The sequence below is a fragment of the Thamnophis sirtalis genome, unplaced genomic scaffold (assembly GCF_051295495.1).
Source record: "Thamnophis sirtalis isolate CommonGarterSnake01/CBP01778 unplaced genomic scaffold, rThaSir2_p1.2 scaffold_2, whole genome shotgun sequence".
NCBI classification, from domain to species: domain Eukaryota; kingdom Metazoa; phylum Chordata; class Lepidosauria; order Squamata; family Natricidae; genus Thamnophis; species Thamnophis sirtalis.
This window is the reverse complement of record NW_028261382.1, coordinates 173,543,448-173,567,294: the sequence shown is the minus strand read 5'-3', so window position 1 is coordinate 173,567,294 and position 23,847 is coordinate 173,543,448. Positions and strand designations below refer to the sequence as shown.

The window sequence follows — 23,847 nt, the reverse complement described above, 5'->3', positions numbered from 1 at the left end:
AGACCTTATCTGGCTTGGAGAGATGCCAGGCAGATATTTGCAAAACTTGGCAAGGAGTCTCAGAATTGCGAACCCATTGTCTCCTGCAAACTCCACTCCCCTTTTGTTCCTTTTATTTCCTCTGGGAGGGGCCATTCATCGTCTACCTGTAGCCTTACTCCCAAGTTGACCCGTTCTTTAGCTGTTCTCTTTGTCTGGCAACTGTGCATGTGCACACTGGGAACAGGCTCCAGCTGTTCGTCTGCTTCACTGATGTCTGACTCTGAAGGCAGCTGATAACTGGCATTCAGCTCTGGTCCCCTCTCTGCCTCCGACACAGAGCTCTCATCAGATTTTTTTTAGATTAGTTTTATTTATATGCCGTCCTATTCCGGGAGGGACTCAGGACGGCGAACAACTCAAGGGGGAAAGGGAACACAGAGTACAATACAAGTAGTTAAAATAGCCAAGAATCACACAGCCACACGGTTGAGAGGGGAAGGGAACTCATCAACCCCAGGCCTGCTGGCACAGCCAGGTTTTGACGGCTTTTCGGAAGGCCTGGAGAGAGGTGAGGGTCCGAATCCCTGCGGGGAGTTCGTTCCAAAGGGCCGGAGCTGCCACAGAGAAGGCCCTCCCCCGGGTGGTAGCCAGGTGGCATTGGCTGGTAGACGCAACCCGGAGGAGGCCGACCCTGTGCGATCTAATGGGTCTTTGGGAGGTAATAGGCAGCAGGCGGTCTCTCAGAGCCTTCCCCAGACTCCAGGACTGTCCCGTGTTCCTCCCCAGCCTCCTCACTGTCCGAATCTATTGCCAGTTACGCTGGGGGGCGGGGGAGAGGGGCACAACGATCTCAAACTTCTTCGTTTTGCAGGTGTGTGTGTTCAAGAGAGGACAGATAAAAGAAAATGGAGCAAATTTCAATAAGTGCACTGACCTTCCTGGAGCGCTGCCAGAAACATATCCAAACATATTATCTCTCTCATTTCTTTCTAATATTACCTTGTATTTGTAAATCTTAAAAACAATTTAAATGTGACACAGGGCAATTTAAGCCAGCTATTCCTATAGAGACCTTAAGAAACTGACATTGCAAACTCAAATTAATGCCTAAATGCTCAGCAAAAGAAATGCCAAGAAATCAAGTTGGCATGTTAACTGGTTTTAGATATGACGATATAATTAGTGGATGAAACACACATATTTTTATTACATGCCTGCTGCCACAATTTAATTGGGCTCCACATCAAAATACTCCCGCAATCAGATATAGGTCACCCAATTCTTGTATCTCTCTTGATAAAGGCAGCATAGATGAACAACAAAATTACTCCCTTTGATAATTACATGAACTCTGACCTAGAATTTTTAACTGGAGCACCACTTCAAGTTTTAGGAGGTAAATTAGGTATATCAAGATATTTTCTTGATACCAAGTGCCCCTCCAATGTGTTCAAATTGTGACTAAGGTAAGCAATTTTCACCCTGTGGAGTAAGGCAGGCTGCAAAGCACACGACCAAAAGACTTTGACGTAGGGTTTGATCAAATAGTATTTCATCGACAAATCCTTAAAATATCTGACCATTAAGCTGTCAGAAACAACTGCGGCAAAGGGAAATTGCTACATAGAATCCCTTCTTAATTATGACTGGGTCAAGTAAACAAAAATGAAAGAACTGTGAAGATGTATTTGTTTAAGTGAGATGCTCTTACATAGTAGGATCCAAAACTACATGTTTAATCTAAGCAATACACACCTGTTGTGGCCCAACAGGAGCCGTTGGAGCTGCCACCAGACTCCGACAGCGAGGGGCCCTATGAGTCGGCTCTGGAGGATGTTGAGGACCCTGGACAGGGTTCCAACTCCGAGCAGGGTGCAGAGGCGCTGGTTGGCCACCAGGAGGCGCCTGAGCCTTGGACCAGTGGGGAGGAGACAAGGAAGAGTGATCCAGAAGCCAGCAGTGAGTTGTTCCTGGATGCACGCCATCGAAGAGCTAATAGGTGTCAGGAACAATTACGCAATTACAGGAGGTGATTGTACTCAGCTGGTGGTCATTAGGCTCCTCTCCAGACTATAAAAAGGCTACTTGTGCACACGCCCCTCTTTGCAGAAGTCAACGCAGGATTGAATGTCGGAGGACATTACTGAGAGCTTGGCAGGCTGGATTGCTGCCAAGCCTTATCTGTGTTTATTGCTGCCTGAGTTTGTCTGAGTTGCTGCCAAGGTCCTTATCTCTTTGTTATGCTTGGCTTTCAGCCACCGAGGTTTTGGTGTCTTTCTATTAAAGTACATTCCAGTTAAGCTTGTCTCGGCATTCGTTACTGGACAGAGGAGGGGGTCAGAAAACACACCTAATCAGTAGTATAATCCCAAATTGTTTTAATATAAACTATTTCATTAAAAAAAATGTGCCTCTTGTAACCATTCACCCTAGCCACTTTGCAATGTTACACTCCGCATTTAGTGGCATGCAAAAACTATGAATTTGACACAGCGCACGTCCAAAACATCCCGCTTTGGGTTCAAAACAGCTCCTTTACACTCAAAACACTTCTGAAATGTTCAGAACAACATTGGAACAATTCTGGGAAAAGTCACGAGAGTTTTGCACACCCTCCTTCTGAGATGTCTTAAGAACGTCTTGGAACAATCTGTGCTTGAAGTTGAATTCCTGGAAAATGAGGACATTGCGGCAAGACCCAATTGTTGAGGTTTTCAAGAAAGAATGCAGATCGAATGGGTCTTCTTCCAAAGATATGAGCTTCCATCTTCTCCCTGGGTACTGCCATCCATCCCAAATACCTACTGAAACTTTGGAAACTAATACAAAGGTCAACCCATTTCACAAATTTGAAAAAAGCTACTAATCTGCAAAAAGTACATCAGTTAATAATTAAAACTACAAAGGTAAAATAAGGATTTCCTTGCTTCTTCAAAACAGTAAAACTTGTATTATTTTTATTCCACTTTTGAGTTAAAGAGATGGAGATATATAGATCTGCTGTAAGTTCTGGCAAGAATAATTTATCATCTTATTTTGAAAAAGAAAATGTGTACAGTACTCGAGACACATGACTTCATGCTTAACTAAACTGATTAAAAAACATAATCCGCATAATTCTTTTTTTACACTCAGGTAGACCCTTCGAGGTCAACATTACTTCCCTCTGTTTTAGCCACTTTTTAAGTCAGGAAGCTAACACCCTTCTGAAGGGTAAATATTTTCATTACAGTTACTACCCAGAATGGTACTTAAGGCAATAATTTAGGGACAGCTGTCATATGCTCCTACTGCCATTTGAAGCCAGTAGCTTAGATTCCTAAAAATTATGAAGTTGTACAAATTCTCTCCTCCTTTCAGAAAGCCATGTTCATTTTCTCTCCAGGAAACAGGGCTATCAGCAAAGCCATGCACCGTCAGTGATACCCAGGGAGCCAGCTTTGGATCTTCAAAATAGCAACTGTTGAAAAAGATGGAATAACGTCATGAATAAAGTATACGAAGTTAAAAAGACTGGACTGAATTTGCCCTCTGCGTTAAATAAATTAATGAGACATGATTCTCACAAAAATCCACTATAGTCTTAAATAGAAATGACTAATTTCAGTAGTCCAAGACTGGACTACTGCAATGCGCTCTACATGGGGCAGCCCTTGAAGAGTATTCGGAGACTTCAACTCGTCCAGAATGCAGCCGCGCGAGCGATTGTGGGTGCACCTTGGTACACCCACATTATACCTATCCTCCGCGAGCTGCACTGGCTACCGATCGGTCTCCGGATACGCTTCAAAGTGCTAGTCGTAACTTATAAAGCCCTTCATGGTATTGGACCTGGGTACTTGAGAGACCGCCTGCTGCCAATTACCTCCCAAAGACCCGTCAGATCGCACAGGGTCGGCCTCCTCCGGGTTCCATCCACCAGCCAATGCCATCTGGCTACTACCCGGGGGAGGGCCTTCTCTGTAGCAGCTCCGGCCCTTTGGAATGAACTCCCCGCGGAGATCCGGACCCTCACTTCTCTCCAGGCCTTCCGGAAAGCCGTTAAAACCTGGCTGTGCCGGCAGGCCTGGGGTTGATGAGTTCCCCTCCCCTCTCGACTGGTATGGCTGTGTGATTTTCGTGTATTTTAATTATGTGTACTGTTGTTTATGTTCCCTTTCCCCCCTGAGTTGTTCCCTCCTGGAGAAGGGCGGCATACAAATAAACCAAATACAATACAATACAAAAAGGAATCTAATTCTCTTCCCTTGTATTGGGATCATGATGGCATCAAGGTGCATATTAAGACTACAGTCAAAAATATGGCATGGGGCACAATGTGAGAAATTAGTCATTTCTATTTAAGACTATAGTGGATTTTTGTGAGAATCATGTCTCATTAATTTATTTAGCGCAGAGGGCAAATCAAATAGTGGTTCTTGTGATTGTTTGCTTGTAAGTTGACAACCGAGTTTGGGTCTTCCATTTTGTCTCAAAGTGTAGAGACGGGAGTTTTTGTGGTAATAATGACAATTATTTAAAACCAAAAAAAGTGGGTAACTGGATCAAACACTTTAAAAGCACTTTAAAAACTGTCCTTGCCATGAACATGGATGGACAATATCACTTTTTGAATATACAAATGAAAAAAAAGGGAATATCTAGTTATTCATAAAATTAAAAAAATCCCATCCATACACCAAGTTATTAAACAAACTTTTTAGTGTATGAAAGAACATTCTAGGTATAAAGGAAACTTGAAAATAAGCTTTCTTATTTCTGATATTCTGCATCAGGAATGCACAATCTGTACTCACCAAAGCCTTGGGGAACTACAAGACTTTATATATGTTGTTGTTCAAAAGTTATTTTTATTTTTTATTTTATTATAACATAAAAAAGAAAAGGAACAAAACATATATATACTTTCATTATCCAAAAGTTATATCGTGTCTAAAAATAAGGGAAAAAATACAACCGAAAAATAATGCTGCTACAATAGTTACAATTCCATCAGTAGTGGGATTCAGCCGGTTCGCACCTATTCGGGAGAACCGGTTGGTAACTTTCTAAGAGGTTCAGAGAACCAGTTGTTGGAAGAAATCTCATTTTGTTTTTCCCCACTTTACAGGGCTAATCCTATAAGGAAGGCAGGAAGGAAACATTCTGGTGTTTCTAGCCTAATCTTTATTGACCTGCTTACAGAAACTGCCTCCCCGGTTAGCCCTTATTACATTGTAACAGCTAAGGCGAAGCGTCTATCGATCTGAGTGACCTTGAGTTGGCCACGCCCATCCAATCACATGACCACTGAGCCCCACCTACCTAGATGGTCATTAGGGCAGAGAACCGGTTGTTAAATTATTTGAATCCCACCACTGAATTCCACATATAATTATCTAATATAAATACGCATATAAACACACTTATATGACCATTTTTTTAACCTACAGTATTTTGTATAAATGAAACCCATATTCCATATTTATCCAAATGTAAATCTCTATGGAGATTCTCAGTCATCCAGGTCATGCTTGTCCCAAGACTGTGTTTTCAAGAGGCAACATCTTTGAAGATGTTTTGCTTCTTAGCCAAGCTTTTTCAGCTCAGAGCTGAAGAAGCTTTTTGGATGAGAAGTGACACGTCTTCAAAGAAAAGCAAGAAAGTCTCAATTGCTCAGTGGTGCAATTCAGCAGGTTATATCCGGTTTGGGCGAACCGGTAGCGGTGGTGGCAGGAGGCTCTTGCCCTCCTGCCCGGACGTCATCACATCCTGTTTTTGACACTCTGCGAAGTTCCTGCGCATACGTGGAGGTGGTGCATGTGCTCACATTTGCAAATCGATAGCAAGGGTAAGTTGATTTCACCCCTGCAGTTGCCTCTTGAGAAAGCACCTCTGTGATATCTAAACGTAACTTTTTCAAGTGGCAAAAATTACTTCTCACTGTGCTTAATTATTCCATTTTCCGTATTGAATTTCAATCCATCTGAATGAAATCCTGTACCATTCCTGTCCTGGACCTGCCACAAATGCTCTTCAGGGAAAGGCACTTCCCTTGCTGCCCTTATTTTTAAATGAAATGTTCAAACGATACTATTTGGAAGGTTGTAGTAAACTGAAATAAGAGTTACCATCACCAAATAAAAAATAATAATAAGTAGAATAGAAATGCTGCCTTGGAGGCACAAGAGAAACTTAAATAAAACAATTTATGGCAAACATACGGGTATGTTCTGTGGGGTTTATTCTCTGGTTCCACCACAAAACCGCACTCCACTAAACCGCATAGCTGACGTCATCAACAGGGCGACAACAGCGCGGAGACAGAAGCACGCTGTAAACCCTAAACCTAAAATTAACCCCTAAACCTAACCCCCCTAAACCTAATCCTAAACCTAACCCTAAACCTAATCCTAACCCTTAACCTAAGCCTAAACCTAACCCTAACTCTTAACCTAACCCTAAACCTAAACCTAACCTTAAGTTGAATCGGCTTGCTTTCAAAGCGCTATTTAAAGCGCCCTTCTTTCTCCGCGCTGGCTGTTGTCGCCCTGTTGATGACGTCAGCGACGCGGTTTAATCGGGCGCGGCTTAGTCGAGCGCGGTTTTGACAGGTCACGTATTCTCTAGCAAGTCTAGGCAGCATCCTTAATTTGCACAATTCTAAAGGCTAATTATTCAAGTCACTGCTTACCATATTTGTTCCAATAAATGAATGATCTTTTCTGACAGTATAAAGCCGGTTATTGTACACATCAAACCTTGTTCTATCAATGTGCTTGGCTGAGGACAGACATACGTTGATAAAAAACTAGAGGATGTGTTTTCTCTGAAAATAGAAGATATATAAGATAAACAGTTCTGAAACGTATGTAACATTAGAACATGGCAAATAAATGTTCTGCTTAAAACTTGTAATAGGCGCTTAACATCCATCCAGGGTTAATTGCTTTTTTTCATAGTGTGAAGCTTCATAGCAAAGTTTCACTAATTATCTAGATATGGCAGGCACCCCATGAACAAACATGCAAATAAAACCAACAGGTGTTAGCGATTTTATGCACAATTTAAGTACTTCTGTATTGCACTTCTATATTACTTTCCTATTTTTGATTGCTCCTGCTATTTTATGCTGTTTTGATACACTTTCCTCTACTTTTTCTTAGCGGTTTTTGCAATCGTGTTCTCTGTTAGAATGCCATTTTATTTGGTTGTCAGCTTTTTTTTAATAAAAGAAAAAATGAAATGCGTAGCGGCAACTTATACACGCAGGTAACATTGCAATGAAATGTGGTCTGTGGTACTGGTGAGGGAGGGACAGAAGCATTGATGAACGTCGGGAAATTAAAAAGATAGATGAAAAATCTGAACAGGTAAAGACAGAATGCAAAGTGGCATTTCACATAGCAGAATGCTAAAACGGAGCAGCAAAGAATCTGCATTTTGAACTATTTGCAAATATAATTGAACAATGCTTCCTGCATGTACAATTTTATGTCACCCATTGATTGCCTGGACTTTTGTTAATAATCATATTTGCATTTTGAAAGGAAATGAAGTTTGGAAGAAACTAAATCCAATTCTGGATCTAAATTATTAGAGTCTTGTTTTACTTTTTTTTCAATTTCTCATTATGTTCAGTGATATATAGCAATAGCACTTAGACTTATATATCGCTTCACAGTGCTTTACAGCCCTCTCTAAGCAATTTACAGAGTCAGCATATTGGTCCCCAACAATCTGGGTCCTCATTTTACTGACCCTGAAAGGATGAAAGACTTCGAACTACCAAATTGAAGGCAGCCAGCAGAAGTAGCCTGCAGTACTGCATTCTAGCCACTGCACTGTGCCCATTCAAGGCTTCCATCCATGTTGTATTTATTAATAAATTGCTACACTGCTTAAAAGTATTCCAACTGCGTTTTTTAATTAATAAAAATTGAATTTGATGTAATAGAGGAAGCCCACGAGTTTCTAATGATTTGAGATGCAATAGTTTTTTTTTACTTCATTTGATGAATTTTTGATTATTATAGCTAAACTAATTGCATTAGGGTGCTTAGTCTCTAAAGCTAAGTGGATGTTGATTTGAACCAGAGTGGTGCAATGGTTAGAATCAGTGGTGGGTTTCAAAAAATTTTGGAACCTACTCTGTGGGTGTGGTCTCCTTTGTGGGAGTGGCTTGCCAACCATGTGACCTGGTGGGAGTGGCTTGCCGGCCATGTGTTTTTTTTTCCTCTCTCTCTCTCTCTTTCCTTCCTTTTGTCTCTCTGTCCCTTTTTTCTTTTTTTCTTTCATCTCTCTCTCTCTCTCTCTTTCTTCCTTTCTCTCTCTCTCTCTCTCTCTGTCAGTCTGTCTGTCGCTGTGTGCGTGTGTGTGGCAGTGGTGGGTTTCAAAAAATTTTGGAACCTCTTCTGTAGGTGTGGCCTGCTTTCCGGGTCCACTGGTGGAACCTCTTCTAACCGGTCCAGTAGATTTGACGAACCGGTTCTACCGAACCGGTGCGAACCAGTAGGAACCCATCTCTGGTTAGAATGCAGTATCTGTTGACTGCCAGCAGTTTGGCAGTTTGATTCTTACCAGCTCAAGGTTGACTCAGCCTTCTATCCTTCCAGGGCCAGTAAAATAAGGATCCAGATTGTTGGAAGCAATATCCTGACTCTGTAAACCCTTTAGAGAGGGTTGTAAAGCACAGTGAAGCAATACGTAAGTCTAAGTGCTGTTGCTATTTGATCTTTGGCAAGGATGAACTCTTCTGTAAGTCTGCCCCTTGTGGGTTTTTAATTGTTCTTTTGTTCACCAGCTATATCACGCATCCTTCTTTTCCCTACCAACGGCTATTCTAAATTAACAGAGAAAAGGAAAAAAATAAAACCTGTTTGCAGCATTCACATTATTTTGTGGCTGCAGAAATCTGTCCTTTGCTTACTTGCAGAGGGGCGGGTTGGGTTCTGAAAGGAGCTCATTCCAACTTCCCAAAAAGGACCTCTTTGTTGTATGGAATTTATCTTATAATACTTGCACAACTTTTGGGGGCATTTAACTTAGCCAGCCAGAGTCTGTATGAGTGCATGAGATACAAAGGGCCTGAATAAATTGAATAAATGAATGCATAAGTAAAACCTCTTGCTAATAAAAGTCCACTGAGGTTCATTCATCCATAAACATTTGTAACTTACTCACTATTCAGAGGAACCCGTGGCAAGTTACAATCCATAAAATAAACAAGTAAAATTGAAAACACACAATATCACACAGGGGCTTAAAGGACAAAAAAAAAGCAGCCAGGTTATATCGATACTGTACAGAGGTGGGTTCCTACCAGTTCGCACCTGTTCGGTAGAACCGGTTCGTCAAATCTACCGAACCGGTTAGAAGAGGTTCCACCAGTGGACCCGGAAAGCAGGCCACACCTACAGAAGAGGTTCCAAACTTTTTTGAAACCCACCACTGCCACACACACACACACACACACACACACAGACTGACACAGAGAGAGAGAAAGAGAAAGAAAGGAAGAAAGAAATAAAGAAAAAAGAAAAAGAGTGAGAGAGATGAAAGAAAAAAAGAAAAAAGGGACAGAGAGACAAAAGGAAGGAGAGAGAGAGAGAGAGAGAGAGAGAGAGAGAGAGAGAGAGAGAGAGAGAGAGAGAGAGATGGATGGATGGCCGGCAAGCCACTCCTACCAGGTCACATGGCCGGCAAGCCATTCCCACAAAGGAGGCCACACCCACAGAGTAGGTTCCAAAATTTTTTGAAACCCACCACTGATACTGTAACAGGAGAGTAAACAGTCAGGACTTCAGGACTTAAGAGCCAAGGTAGCACAGTGGTTAGAGTGCAGCACTGCAGGCTACTTCAGCTGACTGCAGTTCTGCAGTTCGGCTGTTCAAATCTCACCGGCTCAAGGTTGACTCAGCCTTCCATCCTTCCGAGGTGGGTAAAATGAGGACCCGGATTGTTGTTGGGGGCAATATGCTGACTCTGTAAACCGCTTAGAGAGGGCTGAAAGCCCTATGAAGCGGTATATAAGTCTAACTGCTATTGCTATTGCTATTCAAACTGGAGGCAGAAGAAGTTGATACCCATGTGGCCTCCAAGAGAAGGACAAAGTTCCAGGACCAAAACACATCCCTAGATAATTTACCTCTTCCAAATGTTACTAAGGCCTCCCTAGAGATTACATGTTTTTTTTAAAAAAATCACATTGTTTCACAAATGTAGAATTTGGTGAAGATTTATTTTAGGTTGAATGATGAAGGTTTCATCATTTGATTTTTGATTTGCTAACTGTAAATAAATGAAAAAATATATACTTACAAGCCAACATGATTAAAAATGGCCCCAAGCCACTCAAACAATTCTTGTGCGTTGCATGCTTCCCCTGGCTCGCCGCGCAATTTATCACTCTTTAGAATTGGACACTGCACATTTCTCAACGTGCTAAAAGTTACTTTTGGGCGATGAGCCTGTATTTCCTTTTTAGAAAAATAGGACATCAAACTTGCTTCTTCTGACCCTTAAAAAAAAAAACCAAAACATCATCCCACATTGAAAGATGGATCATCACTGCCACAAAAATAAGCATCCTGATTTAAAGTCTTCCAGCTCCTGTCATGGTACATGAAAACAGATCCGATCTACTGAAAAGCTGCATTAAAATAAAACCTTTTTGCAACTACATCTATGCAATGCCTAAAGCTTATGACCTCAAACTTTTTCCTCTCATCTTTCTAAGCACCATTTTCCTTTGAGAAACAAAAAATCCAGTTCCCAGAGAATGACCTCTCAGCCATTTTGCCTGAGTTTAAATAACTAACAATTATTGCAAATTACATATTTTAGATCAACAGACATTTGGGAATAACAAATACCTTTTCCCATCAACCGGTGCATTAAATGATGGTTTTAATGTACTGTTATGTTGCATTTAATCAAATATTCAAACCTACTGTTGTACTTTAAAGCATTAAGAAACTTTGCTTTTTATTTGAAGTAATTCCACAATAAACTGATCTAAAGTGATCTAAAAAAAACTAACAAGGATAGAACGGGAGATCACTGGGAAATTCCCAGGGAAATAGATTAAACTAGTAAGTTGGGGGGGAAATCCCTCTCTGGTACAATGGCACAGTGTTCTTTCCAAAAATATTATCTGCATGACTCCATTAAGATACTTAGAGTTTAACTTAATTCAAGTGAATTCTACATTCAGAGCTAAAAGCAGTCTTCCCAGATTGTATAATTTTCATTCTCATTTTACATCTTACGTTTTTTATATATAGGCGAAACTCAAAAAATTAGAATATCGTGCAAAAGTTCATTTATTTCAGTAATGCAACTTAAAAGGTGAAACTAATATATGAGATAGGCTCATTACATGCAAAGCAAGACAGTTCAAGCTGTGATTTGTCATAATTGTGACGATTATGGCTTACAGCTCATGAAAACCCCAAATCCACAATCTCAGAAAATTAGAATATTGTGAAAAGGTGCCATATTCTAGGCTCAAAGTGTCCCACTCTAATCAGCTAATGAAGCCATAACACCTGCAAAAGGGTTCCTGAGCCTTTAAATGGTCTGTCTGGTTCAGTAGGAATCACAAGTAAGACTGCTGACCTGACAGTTGTGCAGAAAACCATCATTGAGCCGAGGTGGCGCAGTGGTTAAATGCAGCACTGCAGGCTACTTCAGCTGACTGCAGTTCTGCAGTTCGGCTGTTCAAATCTCACCGGCTCAAGGTTGACTCAGCCTTCCATCCTTCCGAGGTGGGTAAAATGAGGACCCGGATTGTTGTTGGGGGCAATATGCTGACTCTGTAAACCGCTTAGAGAGGGCTGAAAGCCCTATGAAGCGGTATATAAGTCTAACTGCTATTGCTATTGACGCCCTCCATAAGGAGGGAAAGCCTCAAAAGGTAATTGCAAAAGAAGTTGGATGTTCCCAAAGTGCTGTATCAAAGCACATTAATAGAAAGTTATGTGGAAGGAGAAAATGTGGAAGAAAAAGGTGCACAAGCAGGAGGGATGACTGCAGCCTGGAGAGGATTGTCAGGAAAAAGCCATTCAAAAGTGTTGGGGACTTTCACAAGGAGTGGACTGAGGCTGGAGTTTTTTAACTGTTTATTAAATTTATAGGCCGCCCAATCCCGGAGGACTCCGGGTGGCTTACAGAAACGGAAATTAAGAGAAATTAAAAACAGATAAAACACAACAAATTTAAAAAGACACAACATGCACTCAATCTAAGCAGGGCTGGACCTCAATCCAGAGGTCAACAGCCCCAGGCCTGCCGGAATAGCCAGGTCTTAATAACTTTTCGGAAGGCCATGAGAGTGGGGAGGGTCCGGATCTCTGGGGGTAGCCGGAGCCCTACGGAGCCCTGGAGTCAGTGCATCAAGAGCCACCACACACAGACGGATCCTGGACATGGGCTTCAAATGTCGCATTCCTCTTGTCAAGCTGCTCCTGAACAACAAAAGTCAGAAGCGTCTTACCTGGGCTCAAGAAAAACAGACCTGGTCTGTTGCTCAGTGGTCCAAAGTCCTCTTTTCTGATGAGAGCAACTTTTGCATCTCATTTGGAAACCAAGGACCCAGAGTACGGAGGAAGGATGGAGAGGCACACACTGCAAGATGCTGGAAGTCCAGTGTGAAATTTCCACAGTCTGTGTTGATTTGGGGAGCCACGTCATCTGCTGGTGTGGGTCCACTGTGCTTCATTAAGTCCAGGATCAATGCAGCTGTCTACCAGGAGATTTTGGAGGCCTTCATGCTTCCTTCTGCAGACGAGCTTTATGGGGATGCTGACTTCATTTTCCAGCAGGACTTGGCACATGCCCACACTGCCAAAAGCACCAAAACCTGGTTCAATGACCGTGGGATTACTGTGCTTGATTGGCCAGCAAACTCGCCTGACCTGAACCCCATAGAGAATCTATGGGGCATTGCCAAGAGAAAGATGAGAGACATGAGACCAAACAATGCAGAAGGGCTGAAGGCCGCTATTGAAGCATCCTGGTCTTCCATAACACCTCAGCAGTGCCACAGGCTGATAGCTTCCATGCCACGCCACATTGAGGCAGTAATTGCTGCAAAAGGGGCCCAAACCAAGTACTGAGTACATCTGCATGCTTATACTTTTCAGAGGTCCGATATTCTCCTATGTACAATCCTTGTTTTATTGATTGCATGTAATATCCTAACTTTCTGAGATTGTGGATTGAACTGTCTTTCTTTGCATGTAATGAGTCTTATCTCGTATATTAGTTTCACCTTTTAAGTTGCGTTACTGAAATAAATGAACTTTTGCACAATATTCTAACTTTTAGAGTTTCACCTGTACATATAGGCTTCTAAAAACAGACATAAAAACAACAAAAGCAAAGAATAATTATTTTTTGTAATTCCATTACCTGTGGATTGCCAATTTAGTAAGAAATCAAACTCAAGTGGCTTTTTTTCCTTCAGGGCCCAAATTATTCTCTTATATTTTTTATTTTCTGGAGTGAAAGCTGTATCCATCAAGTCAACTGTGATAACTATGAAACAAAAAGAACAAGTGTTAATAGTTTACATGTTACCTGGATAAATAAAAAGCTTATTTTTCTTTCTCTTCCTCCCCTTCTTTATATAACACAAAAACCTGTTAAATGTTATAATAAAAGATCTGTGCAAGGAATTATAATTCAATTGGACTCTAATATTGGCCCCAATTCAGCTCTATTCCCAATATCTACATCCTCCAGATGGAAACATATACCTGCTCTTCCCCCAAAAATCCCACACTTCCAGCTGTTCCAACTATGTTCTGTGAAAATTTCTTGTGAAGGATTCTCTATTAATGGATCAGGCGGCTAAATTATTTTTTTTCAAACTGAACTCAACTGAATTCCAGTTTCCAAGTCTCAACGTGGGTGTTTCTCCTCCCCCCTCCAAAGCTTCATAGAAGTATTTAAGAACTAGAAAGGTGTTGTGGCCCAGCAGGTGCCGTTGGAGCTGCCACCAGACTCCGACAGCGAGGGGCCCTCTGAGTCAGCTCTGGAGAATGTGGAGGACCCTGGACAGGGTTCCGACTCCGAGCAGGGCGCAGAGAGGCTGGTTGGCCACCAGGAGACGCCTGAGCCTTGGACCAGTGGGGAGGAGACAAGGGAGAGTGAGCCGGAGGCCAGTAGTGAATTGTTCCTGAATGCATGTCATTAAAGAGCTACTAGGCGTCAGGAACAATTACACAATTACAGGAGGTGATTGTACTCAGCTGGTGGTCATTAGGCTCCTCTCCAGACTATAAAAAGACTGCTTGTGCACACGCCCCTCTTGCAGAAGTCAACACAGAAACTAATGTTGGAGAACATTATTGTGAGCTTGGCAGGCTGGATTGCTGCCACGGCTTATCTGTGCCGGTTTGCTGCCAAGGACCTGTCTGTCTGTTAATTAAATGCCGTAACTTATCTTTGGCTCGGAGTGTGTGTTGGTGTGGGACGAGGGGGGTCAGAACAGAAAGGTATGGATATTATCTATGAACGATGGGATACTTACTGTATCTCATTGGCTTTTTACCAGAATATAAAGAAGGATGGCCTTGCAGTCCAAGCTCTTCATAAGTATCCTTATCTACTGATAAAATCAATTTGCCTACAACAAGCAAAATCCATATAATTCAGAATAAGTTATAACCTATTTTATTTGCACATATTTTAACCCCCCAAAATTAGCAATGAAACATAACTCATCCTAAGAACACACCATATTGCAGTAATGACAAATTTTTTCAGCACCGAGTGCCCAAACCGCAATGCACATGTGCAAAAGTGTACACATACAAGCCAGAGCCCTGGGAACTCGAAGATCAGCTGGCCAGCAGACACATGCGTGTCAGCCAGCTGATCTTCAGCTTTCTGGCACTTGCGTGCAGGACACCAGAAGAGCAGCTGACGCCGCCGCATGTGCCCACAGAGCAGTGGTGGGATTCAAATAATTTATCAACCGGTTCTCTGGGTACCTGAGTACTTGAGAGACCGCCTCCTGCCAATTACCTCCCTTCGACCAATTAGATCCCACAGATTAGGCCTCCTCCGGGTTCCATCAGCTAGCCAGTGTCGACTGTCGACCACCCGGAGGAGGGTCTTCTCTGTGGCTGCTCCGGCCCTCTGGAACGATCTCCCCGTGGAGATTCGGACCCTCACCACCCTTCAGGCTTTCCGCAAAGCCGTCCAAGACCTGGCTGTTCCGGCAGGCCTGGGGCTGATGAGTTCCCAGCCCCACTCGAATTTGTTGTGACTGTTGAGGAGTTTTTTAATCTGTTTTTTGTATTTTGTTGTTGTCTTGTTTGTTTTCTTTGTATTGCCCCCTTTCCCTATCGGTTTGTTAGCCGCCCTGAGTCCCTTTGGGAATAGAGCGGCATACAAGTTTAATAAAACTGAAACTGAACTCTCTGCCCTAATGACCACCTAGGTAGGTGGGGCTCGGTGGTCATGTGACTGGGTGGGCGTAGACAACTCAACATCACTCAGGTCGATGGGTGTTTCGCCTTAGTTGTTACAATGGTAATAAGGGTTAACCAGAGAGGCAGTTTCTGTAAGCAGGGCAACAAAGATTAGGCTAGAAACAACACCAGAATGTCTCCTTCCTGCCTTCCTTACAGGATTAGCCCTGTAAAGTGGGGAAAAACAAAAGGAGATTTCTTCCAACAACCGGTTCTCCGAACTGCTTAGAAAGTTAACAACCGGTTCTCCCGAATAGGTGCGAACCGGCTGAATCCCACCACTGCCACAGAGGGCTCTGAGTGCCATGTGTGCCATAGGTTTACCATCACTGAAAGGGGTAAAAACATCAACTGTGTTAATTTATCCTCATAAAAGTCTTCTTGATCAAATTCGTGACCTCATTTTTTAAGCCTCTGCTTCTTTGTCTTTGCATTGAACTCAGTTGAATTAAACTCCATTTTTTAAGAGAATTCAGACAGCTGAATTTACTTCTTGCTCTGAACAATTGCTTAATTTCTCAAAAGGTATAAAACTGTGTTTCTCTCTCTGCGCCGGTCTTTAAAAGTAAGGGAAACCAGCTCAAAAATTTCATTTAAAGCTCTTTTCTGGATGATAAAAGAACAATAGCAATAGCAGTTAGCAATAGCAGTTAGACTTATATACCGCTTCATAGGGCGTTCAGCCCTCTCTAAGCGGTTTACAGAGTCAGCATATCGCCCCCAACAATCCGGGTCCTCATTTCACCCACCTCGGAAGGATGGAAGGCTGAGTCAACCCTGAGCTGGTGAGATTTGAACCGCTGAACTGCAGATATCAGTCAGCTGAAGTGGCCTGCAGTCTTGCACTCTACCCACTGCGCCACCTCGGCTCCAATGCGACTAAGCAGGAGCTGACCATATGCCTTTTCAGGGGTGGGTTGTTCACACCCCTGGAAAGTTCTATTATTTATGCAGGAGGAGGTGCGCAAAGTAAAATGAACTTACAGAATATATATTTGTGAGAATTGATTTTTGCAATCCTTCCACTGCAAGAGAAGTGGTTAGAAGTGTAACTCCTGACGATGTATGAAGACTTGGGGAGGTGTACATGTCCATGCTTAATTCTGGGTTATGTAAACACAATAATTGGCCAAATGATTCATATGTGCACTTTGATCTTCCCTCATTTTTAACAATGGCTTGCTTTAATCCCACTGAGTTAAATAACTAACATTCCAGAGCTATTATAACATCTCTGATATCTTGGATCTGAATTCATACCTGTTGGTAGCAATGCAGCTGTATTGTCTTGGTCAATTCTTGTATTGTATGTAAGAGCATAACATGAACCTGAAATGCACACAAGGTTTGGATGTTTTTTTTTAAAAAAAATCAAATCAAATCACACCCTAGTGAAAATATAACACAGAGTCACTATTAAGAGGAAGAAGCTTATTTATCGCTAACCAAAAGGGTTCCCTGCGTGACTATTATTGCAACAGATTTATGAGTTGCTGCTATATCTTCCCTTCCAACATTGCTGGAGCAATAACTGGGCCAGGAATATACTTCCCTCTAGATTCGTTCTTGAGAAATAGGGGATTGCAATTGCTACTTCTACTAATGTCACAAAAGATTACTGTTTCTGAAAGACAAAGAAAATGTGAGGCCCGAGATTGTCACGCAGCGTAGCAGGTTAGCTAGTTAACCCGCATAAGAGGGAATACTGCAAATAAAAGAATGAATATATATATAATATATATCCGCTGATAACGGATAAGAGCCTGTGGCCTAATGGCTAAGATGTCTGCCTAGTATGTAATATAGCCCAGGTTCTAATCCCAGTAAGGGTATGGCTAGCTGATGAGAGCTAAATAGCTTGAAATAGATCTATACTAGTCTCCCTTTATTTATTTATCAGCACAAATAAAAAAAAAACAACAACACACACACACACACACACACACACACACACACACACACACACACACACACACACACACACACATATATATATATATATATATATATATATATATATATATATGTCTGTGTGTATGTGTGTATGTGTTGTATTTGTGCTGATAAATAAAATAAAGGGAGACTAGTATAGATCTATTTCAAGCTATTTAGCTTTCGTCAGCTAGCCATACCCTTACTGGGATTCGAACCTGTGCTGTATTACATCTTAGGCACAGCACAGGTTCGAATCCCAGTAAGGGTATGGCTAGCTGATGAGAGCTAAATAGCTTGAAGTAGATCTATACTAGTCTCCCTTTATTTTATTTATCAGCACAAATACAACACAAATGTAACAAAGGCAACAGTAAAAATATTGGGTTTCTGTCTGGATGGTCTCTTGTGACGAGCCGATGGACAGAGAATGGAAGCAGTGAACTTCCTCCCATATTTGGGCATACCAGGGGTTGTGACTTTATATATATATATATATATGTTGTATTTGTGCTGATAAATCTCTCTCTCTCTCTCTCTTTAAATATATATATATATATAATTAGATTTTTATTTATCAGCACAAATAACACACACACACACACACACACACACACACACACATATATAAATTTTTAGAAAAAAAACTTTTGCAAATATTTACCTCCTGCCCCCGCCCTCCCCCCCAAACCCCACACACCCCCAACCTCCCCCCCCTGGACTTCCCAGAACAAATACAGGGTATAAATCTTTAACAAAGATGTTCTAAAATAAACTTAAAGAAAGTTATTATCATCTTTCATTTGAGTTTTAACTCCTCTTTGCTAGGCTAGCTCTAAACAGATTATAACACTCCTTGTTTCTTCAGTCATAAACTATCTGGAATTTCTTAGTCCCGTATTTGTTTTGAGTATAGTCAATCCATCTTCTCCACTCCAGTTTATATCTCTCATTTGAGTGGTCCTTGAGATATGCTGATATTTTAGCCATCTCTGCTAGGTTTGTTACTTTAAATGTCCATTCTTGAATAGTAGGCAAATCTTCCTTCTTCCAGTATTGTGGAGAATGAAGATATTATTAAAGGGGGTTTAATATAGTTATGTCCATCGCTGTGGATTTTCAATGTCAGTGAATTTGAATTGGGACATTTACAGAATTCTCCATTCTAAAATGAAAGTAGAATAAAACATATTCTCTCCTAAGGATTATAACGTATTCTGAGATCATAATTATTTGTTACCTATTGTGAATCTAGGAGAAGGATTGATGCCATGTATTCCATGAAGTTGGAGCTTAGGAAAGAGAACCAAGCTACTTTTATACTCTTAAGTCAAATCTCACTTACCTTTCTTCACAAATGTGTTAATGAATTCTTGGGTCAGTAGCTCATGAAGAAACAAATTCTTTACAAGGTAATATTCCCCAATATCAGCAACCGCCTTTTTTAGGGCTTGTGGAACTATTCCACAATCAGGTATCAAAAAGGACACCTATCAAAAGAACATTTGGGAGAGAAGTCAGATCTTCTGTTCATTGATAAAATGGACTGAAACATTAGATTTTTACAGTCTCTTGCAAAACATCAAAGTGAAACCATGCCATAGAACTTGCACAAAATAGCAATACCGACAGAGGTGGGGGTTCCTACCAGTTCGCACCCATTCGGCAGAACCAGTTCGTCAAATCTACCGAACCAGTTAGAAGAGGTTCCACCAGTGGACCCGGAAAGCAGGCCACACCTACAGAAGAGGTTCCAAACTTTTTTGAAACCCACCACTGGTCCTTGGATATGATTATTCTACACTATCATGCTCATATTTATAAAACTCAGTGCCTCTGTGAAAGGTGAGGATGACTACTACGTTTGTGGTGCAATCAGAACATTGCGTGTGTTGAAGTTGTTTTAACGCAAACCAAAGATGCCTTTTAGAAAACAAGTTGACATCCTATTCTTATGCATGCCAGTGCCGTGTGGGAGGTGATTTAAGGTGGTTCTGACAAGTGTCGTCGGCATCTTCATATCCGGTCACACGGGCGGCGAGCCACTCCCATCCAGTCACATGGGCAGCAAGCCACTCCCACAAAGGAGGCCACACCCACAGAGTAGGTTCGAACAATTTTTGAAACCCACCACTGAATACCGAATAGCAAGTCAGTGTTTAGTCCACTGTGTAACACACCATTTCTTGAATCCAAGTCCAATTTGGTGACCAACTATACGTCATTGGCTTTCTCCGCATGTGGTAGATGTCCATCTTCACCCGGGCGCTCATATTGACTATTGCTTTAAATTTTTATGCACTGCTTGTAGATCAAGCCGAGGTGGCCCAGTGGTTAGGGTGCAGTACTGCAGGCCACTTCAGCTGACTGATATCTGCAGTTCAGCGGTTCTAATCTCACCGGCTCAAGGTTGACTCAGCCTTCCATCCTTCCGAGGTGGGTGAAATGAGGACCCGGATTGTTGGGGGCGATATGCTGACTCTGTAAACCGCTTAGAGAGGGCTGAAAGCCCTATGAAGCGGTATATAAGTCTAACTGCTATTGCTATTGCTATCAAGTAATCTCAAGACAGTTTACAACCATTACAGTTATAGCTAGCTACCTTCCCCTCCTCCACAGCAATCTCCTTCGAAAATCCAACATCAATTTAATTACCCCGTGTCTCAGATGAAATGATGCATAACTAACTGTTGGAAGAAATGGATTTTAAAATTGACTGAATTAGCAGAGATGGCGAAATTAACTGCTTTGATCGGAGATAATGGACAGTTTTAGATGAGACTAAAAGCCATTTCTACATGTTAAATACAATAACAAGATAGTTAACAGAAGAATTTGAAGATCAGTGTAACAGTTAGCTTAACCTGTTGACAGTTCTTTTTATATAATATTTAAAAGGGGAAGAGAATTTATGGTTTTCTTATTTTCGGCATCCAGCAGATTCTATAGGCTTCATGTTGAATTTATTTGATATTTGGGTCTCCTTTTCTTCTTTTTTTTACACCGATCTTCTTCTTCTTCTTCTTCTTCTTCTTCTTCTTCTTCTTCTTCTTCTTCTTCTTCTTCTTCGCTGTTGTTAGTGCCAGATTTATTTTGTCTTGTTTGCTTTTCTGTTTTGTATTCCATCTTTTGTGATACAACAAAGTAAGTATATTTAAATGGAAAGGATGCATAGCTTACAGGAGTTTATGATTTTTAATAAAACCTGTTAATGAGAATCAGACTACTTCTAATTTCTGGCTACCAAAGACTACCTCGGATCTCCTGCTATGTCTAAATTATCCAGCAGCTTTAATCTTCTGCCTGGAATCTCATTTTTTCAGTCCCTGGGCTCCTGGCATGTGAAGAATTTTTTCAACAAACCCTCCTTTGAACAGTCTCCTTCTCGGGCCTTTACTAGAATGTTGATACTCTTGTTAGAAAGGAGGATATTGGGACAATTTCTATAATGCTTTTTTTTCTTCCTCTTTTAGCTATTTTAAGGAGGCCAGATTAATTCACTTCTGTTTTATAGCTCCATTGATGTTGGTTTTATTGATTTCCAGAACAATAGCTGCATTAATCTCTTGCTTGCAAAATGAAGTGTTCAGCACCTTCCGAAGGGACACACTTTTAATTCAGTTTCAGTTTCAGTTTTGGTTTATTTGTATGCCGCCCTTCTCCAGGAGGGACTCAGGGCGGCGAACAACTCAAAGGGGAAAGGGAACATAAACAACAGTACACACAATTAAAATACACGAAAATCACACAGCCATACCAGTCGAGAGGGGAGAGGAACTCATCAACCCCAGGCCTGCTGGCACAGCCAGGTTTTGACGGCTTTCCGGAAGGCCTGGAGAGAGGTGAGGGTCCGGATCTCCGCGGGGAGTTCATTCCAAAGGGCCGGAGCTGCTACAGAGAAGGCCCTCCCCCGGGTAATAGCCAGGTGGCATTGGCTGGTAGATGGCACCCGGAGGAGGCCAACCCTGTGTGATCTAATGGGTCTGTGGGAGGTAATTGGCAGCAGGCGGTCTCTCAAGTACCCAGGTCCAATACCATGAAGGGCTTTATAAGTGACGACTAGCACCTTGAAGCGTGTCCGGAGACCAATCAGTAGCCAGTGCAGCTCACGGAGGATAGGTGTAACGTGGGTGTACCGAGGTGCACCCACAATCGCTCGCGCGACTGCATTCTGGATGAGTTGAAGTCTCCGAATACTCTTCAAAGGCTGCCCCATGTAGAGCGCATTGCAGTAGTCATTAATTTCATCAGATGCTCAAATTGTTACATGAAACTAGAACTACCATAGATAGGTGGAATGGTGAAAATGAAATGGAAAACACAGAATCCATGATGATAAAGAGTTCTATAGGCAAGTTATTAACATTTAATTTCAATCTGCAAATAATAGCAGAGTGCTATGGCACCCTGAAGCAGAGTGGATGGAATGCAACTAATTGCTATGAGATTTGGAGAAGCAAGCAATTCCCTTCTTGCTCATCTATGTCGAGAAGAAAGGATTCAAGAGTATTTACATATCTTGCTCTCTGACAATTATGGAAAAAGGGGGAATATTTAAAGTACCACAATCAGATCCTGTAAACTTTTGAGAAATGAACAGATTTTAAACATGAGATGAAAGACGGAATACCAAATATACCGTAATATATGGTTTAATTAGACTGATATTACTGTACTTTACTGAAAATAAAATAAAAAGAAATCTATTTTTTTTAAAGTAATTGCAATATAATGGCTCAGCAAATGACTGCTTTGCACAAATCCCCTGGTAGATTGTTTTAATTAACACATAAATGCCTTTCTGTTCTTGTAGGGTCTCAAATTTCTTAAGATGCTTCTTACACTGCAGTGTTTTGATTCTTTATTCAAAATTCAATGCAATATTAAACACCTAAGCCAACCAAATAATGAATAAGTAGCATACTTGAACGTGGCATATTAAGACACTACTCCAGCTAGTTATAATACAATATTCCCACGTACTTATGTTGAAAGAAATGTCCTTCTGGGTTCGGCTCCAAGTGGGGAAGAAGACACTGGAGACATGGAGGCTGCTTGGAAAGATGGTTTTAATGGTGGACAGGACCACATGGCTTCAGCCCTGAACAGAAAAGGGGGATCACATGCTTCAATGTTGATGGAGAAGAAGAGAAGGGCTGAGGGAGGGGCTTGCTAGGCTTTTTATAACCTGTTCAGTCCCACCTCTCTGTTTCCTGTTCCTGTGTAAGAAATGTATTCTGATTGGTTGTCAGACTCCCATGGGGCCATGCAGGGGCAACTCTCTAGGCTGCGTTTTGAATCCAGGTTTGGTTGAGTTCTCAGATGCCATGTGGTCAGTTGGGGCCAATATTATCATGCTTTAATCCCAGCCCCCTGGAGCTGAAGGGGAGAAGCCTTTATTATGTAAAGTGGACTAGCTTGGCCTTCTTAATGGCCCATTGACAAAGTGGGGATGGCCAGGAAGCTACAGGCAGATATTCTGTCTTTTAAAACATGTTTCTTTCTTTTCACATCCAGAGAAATATCTATCTATCTATCTATCTATCTATCTATCTAATCTATCATCTATCTATCTATCTATCTATCTATCTATCTATCTATCTATCTATCTATCTATCTATCTATCTATCTATCTATCTATCTATCTGTATTGTATTTGTATTTGACTCCCATGGTGCCATGCAGGGGGCTACTCTCTAGGCTGTGATGAGTTCTCAGTTGCCTTGTGGTCAGTTGAGTAATATCCCTTCCCCCTACAGCTGCAGTGAGGAGAAGTCTTTATTATGTAAAGTGGGCTAGCCGGGCCATCTTAATGGCCCATTAGCTGGGGATGGGCAGGAAGCTACAGGCAACTATTCTGTCTTTTAAAACATGTTTCTTTTCACATCCAGAGAAATATTCTGCCTTTTCAATATTTCCTGGGATATTTCGTTTTTCTGGGAGAGGGCTGGATGATAACTTCCCACGTACTTAAATATACATAAATCACAATGCATAAGCAGGCATGGACTTTTAACGCACACAAAGAATCTCATGTTAAAAATTATCATTGCAACAAGCATCAACATAAAATCGAAGAGGGGGACAATTGCAATTTAAGATACTTTGTTCCTGTAGGTAGCATTACTGAACAATATTGTTACTCCTCCTCCTCCTTTCTGAACAGCTTCAGCCGGCGGTTCGCGCCCGGCCGCCCGCCCTCCTTCCCTTCCTTTCCCCCCCGTGCAACTCAACTCACCCCGCAATTGAAAGGGTGCTCCCGCACGTGCGCCACGTGCCGGGACCGCGCGTGCTGCACGTGGCTCCTCTCGCACACCAGCAAGTGGCGGGGAGACTCGCGGAGCCACCGCAACGGCGCGAACATCGTCTGCTCTCCCCCACCCACCCACCCCGCGCGCACGCGCGCCAGCCCGCGGAAGCCGGGCTGGACACAGAGAGAGAACGGAGGCAGCGACGGCGGCGGCGAGGGGGA

At 41.9% G+C, this 23,847-nt stretch overlaps 1 protein-coding gene across 1 annotated transcript; it reads right to left on the bottom strand.

The window, feature by feature from the left end:
• Window positions 1-2,200: 2,200 nt before the first annotated feature.
• Window positions 2,201-23,750, bottom strand: RPP40 (ribonuclease P/MRP subunit p40). Its single transcript, XM_087707513.1, has 8 exons — window positions 23,614-23,750; window positions 18,721-18,865; window positions 16,704-16,772; window positions 14,498-14,593; window positions 13,375-13,500; window positions 10,282-10,480; window positions 6,656-6,790; window positions 2,201-3,442 (listed from the first exon to the last, which is right to left on the bottom strand). The coding sequence occupies exons 1-8, from the start codon at window positions 23,737-23,739 to the stop codon at window positions 3,247-3,249; spliced, it is 1,092 nt and encodes a 363-aa protein (XP_087563639.1). The 5' UTR covers window positions 23,740-23,750; the 3' UTR covers window positions 2,201-3,246.
• Window positions 23,751-23,847: the final 97 nt, after the last annotated feature.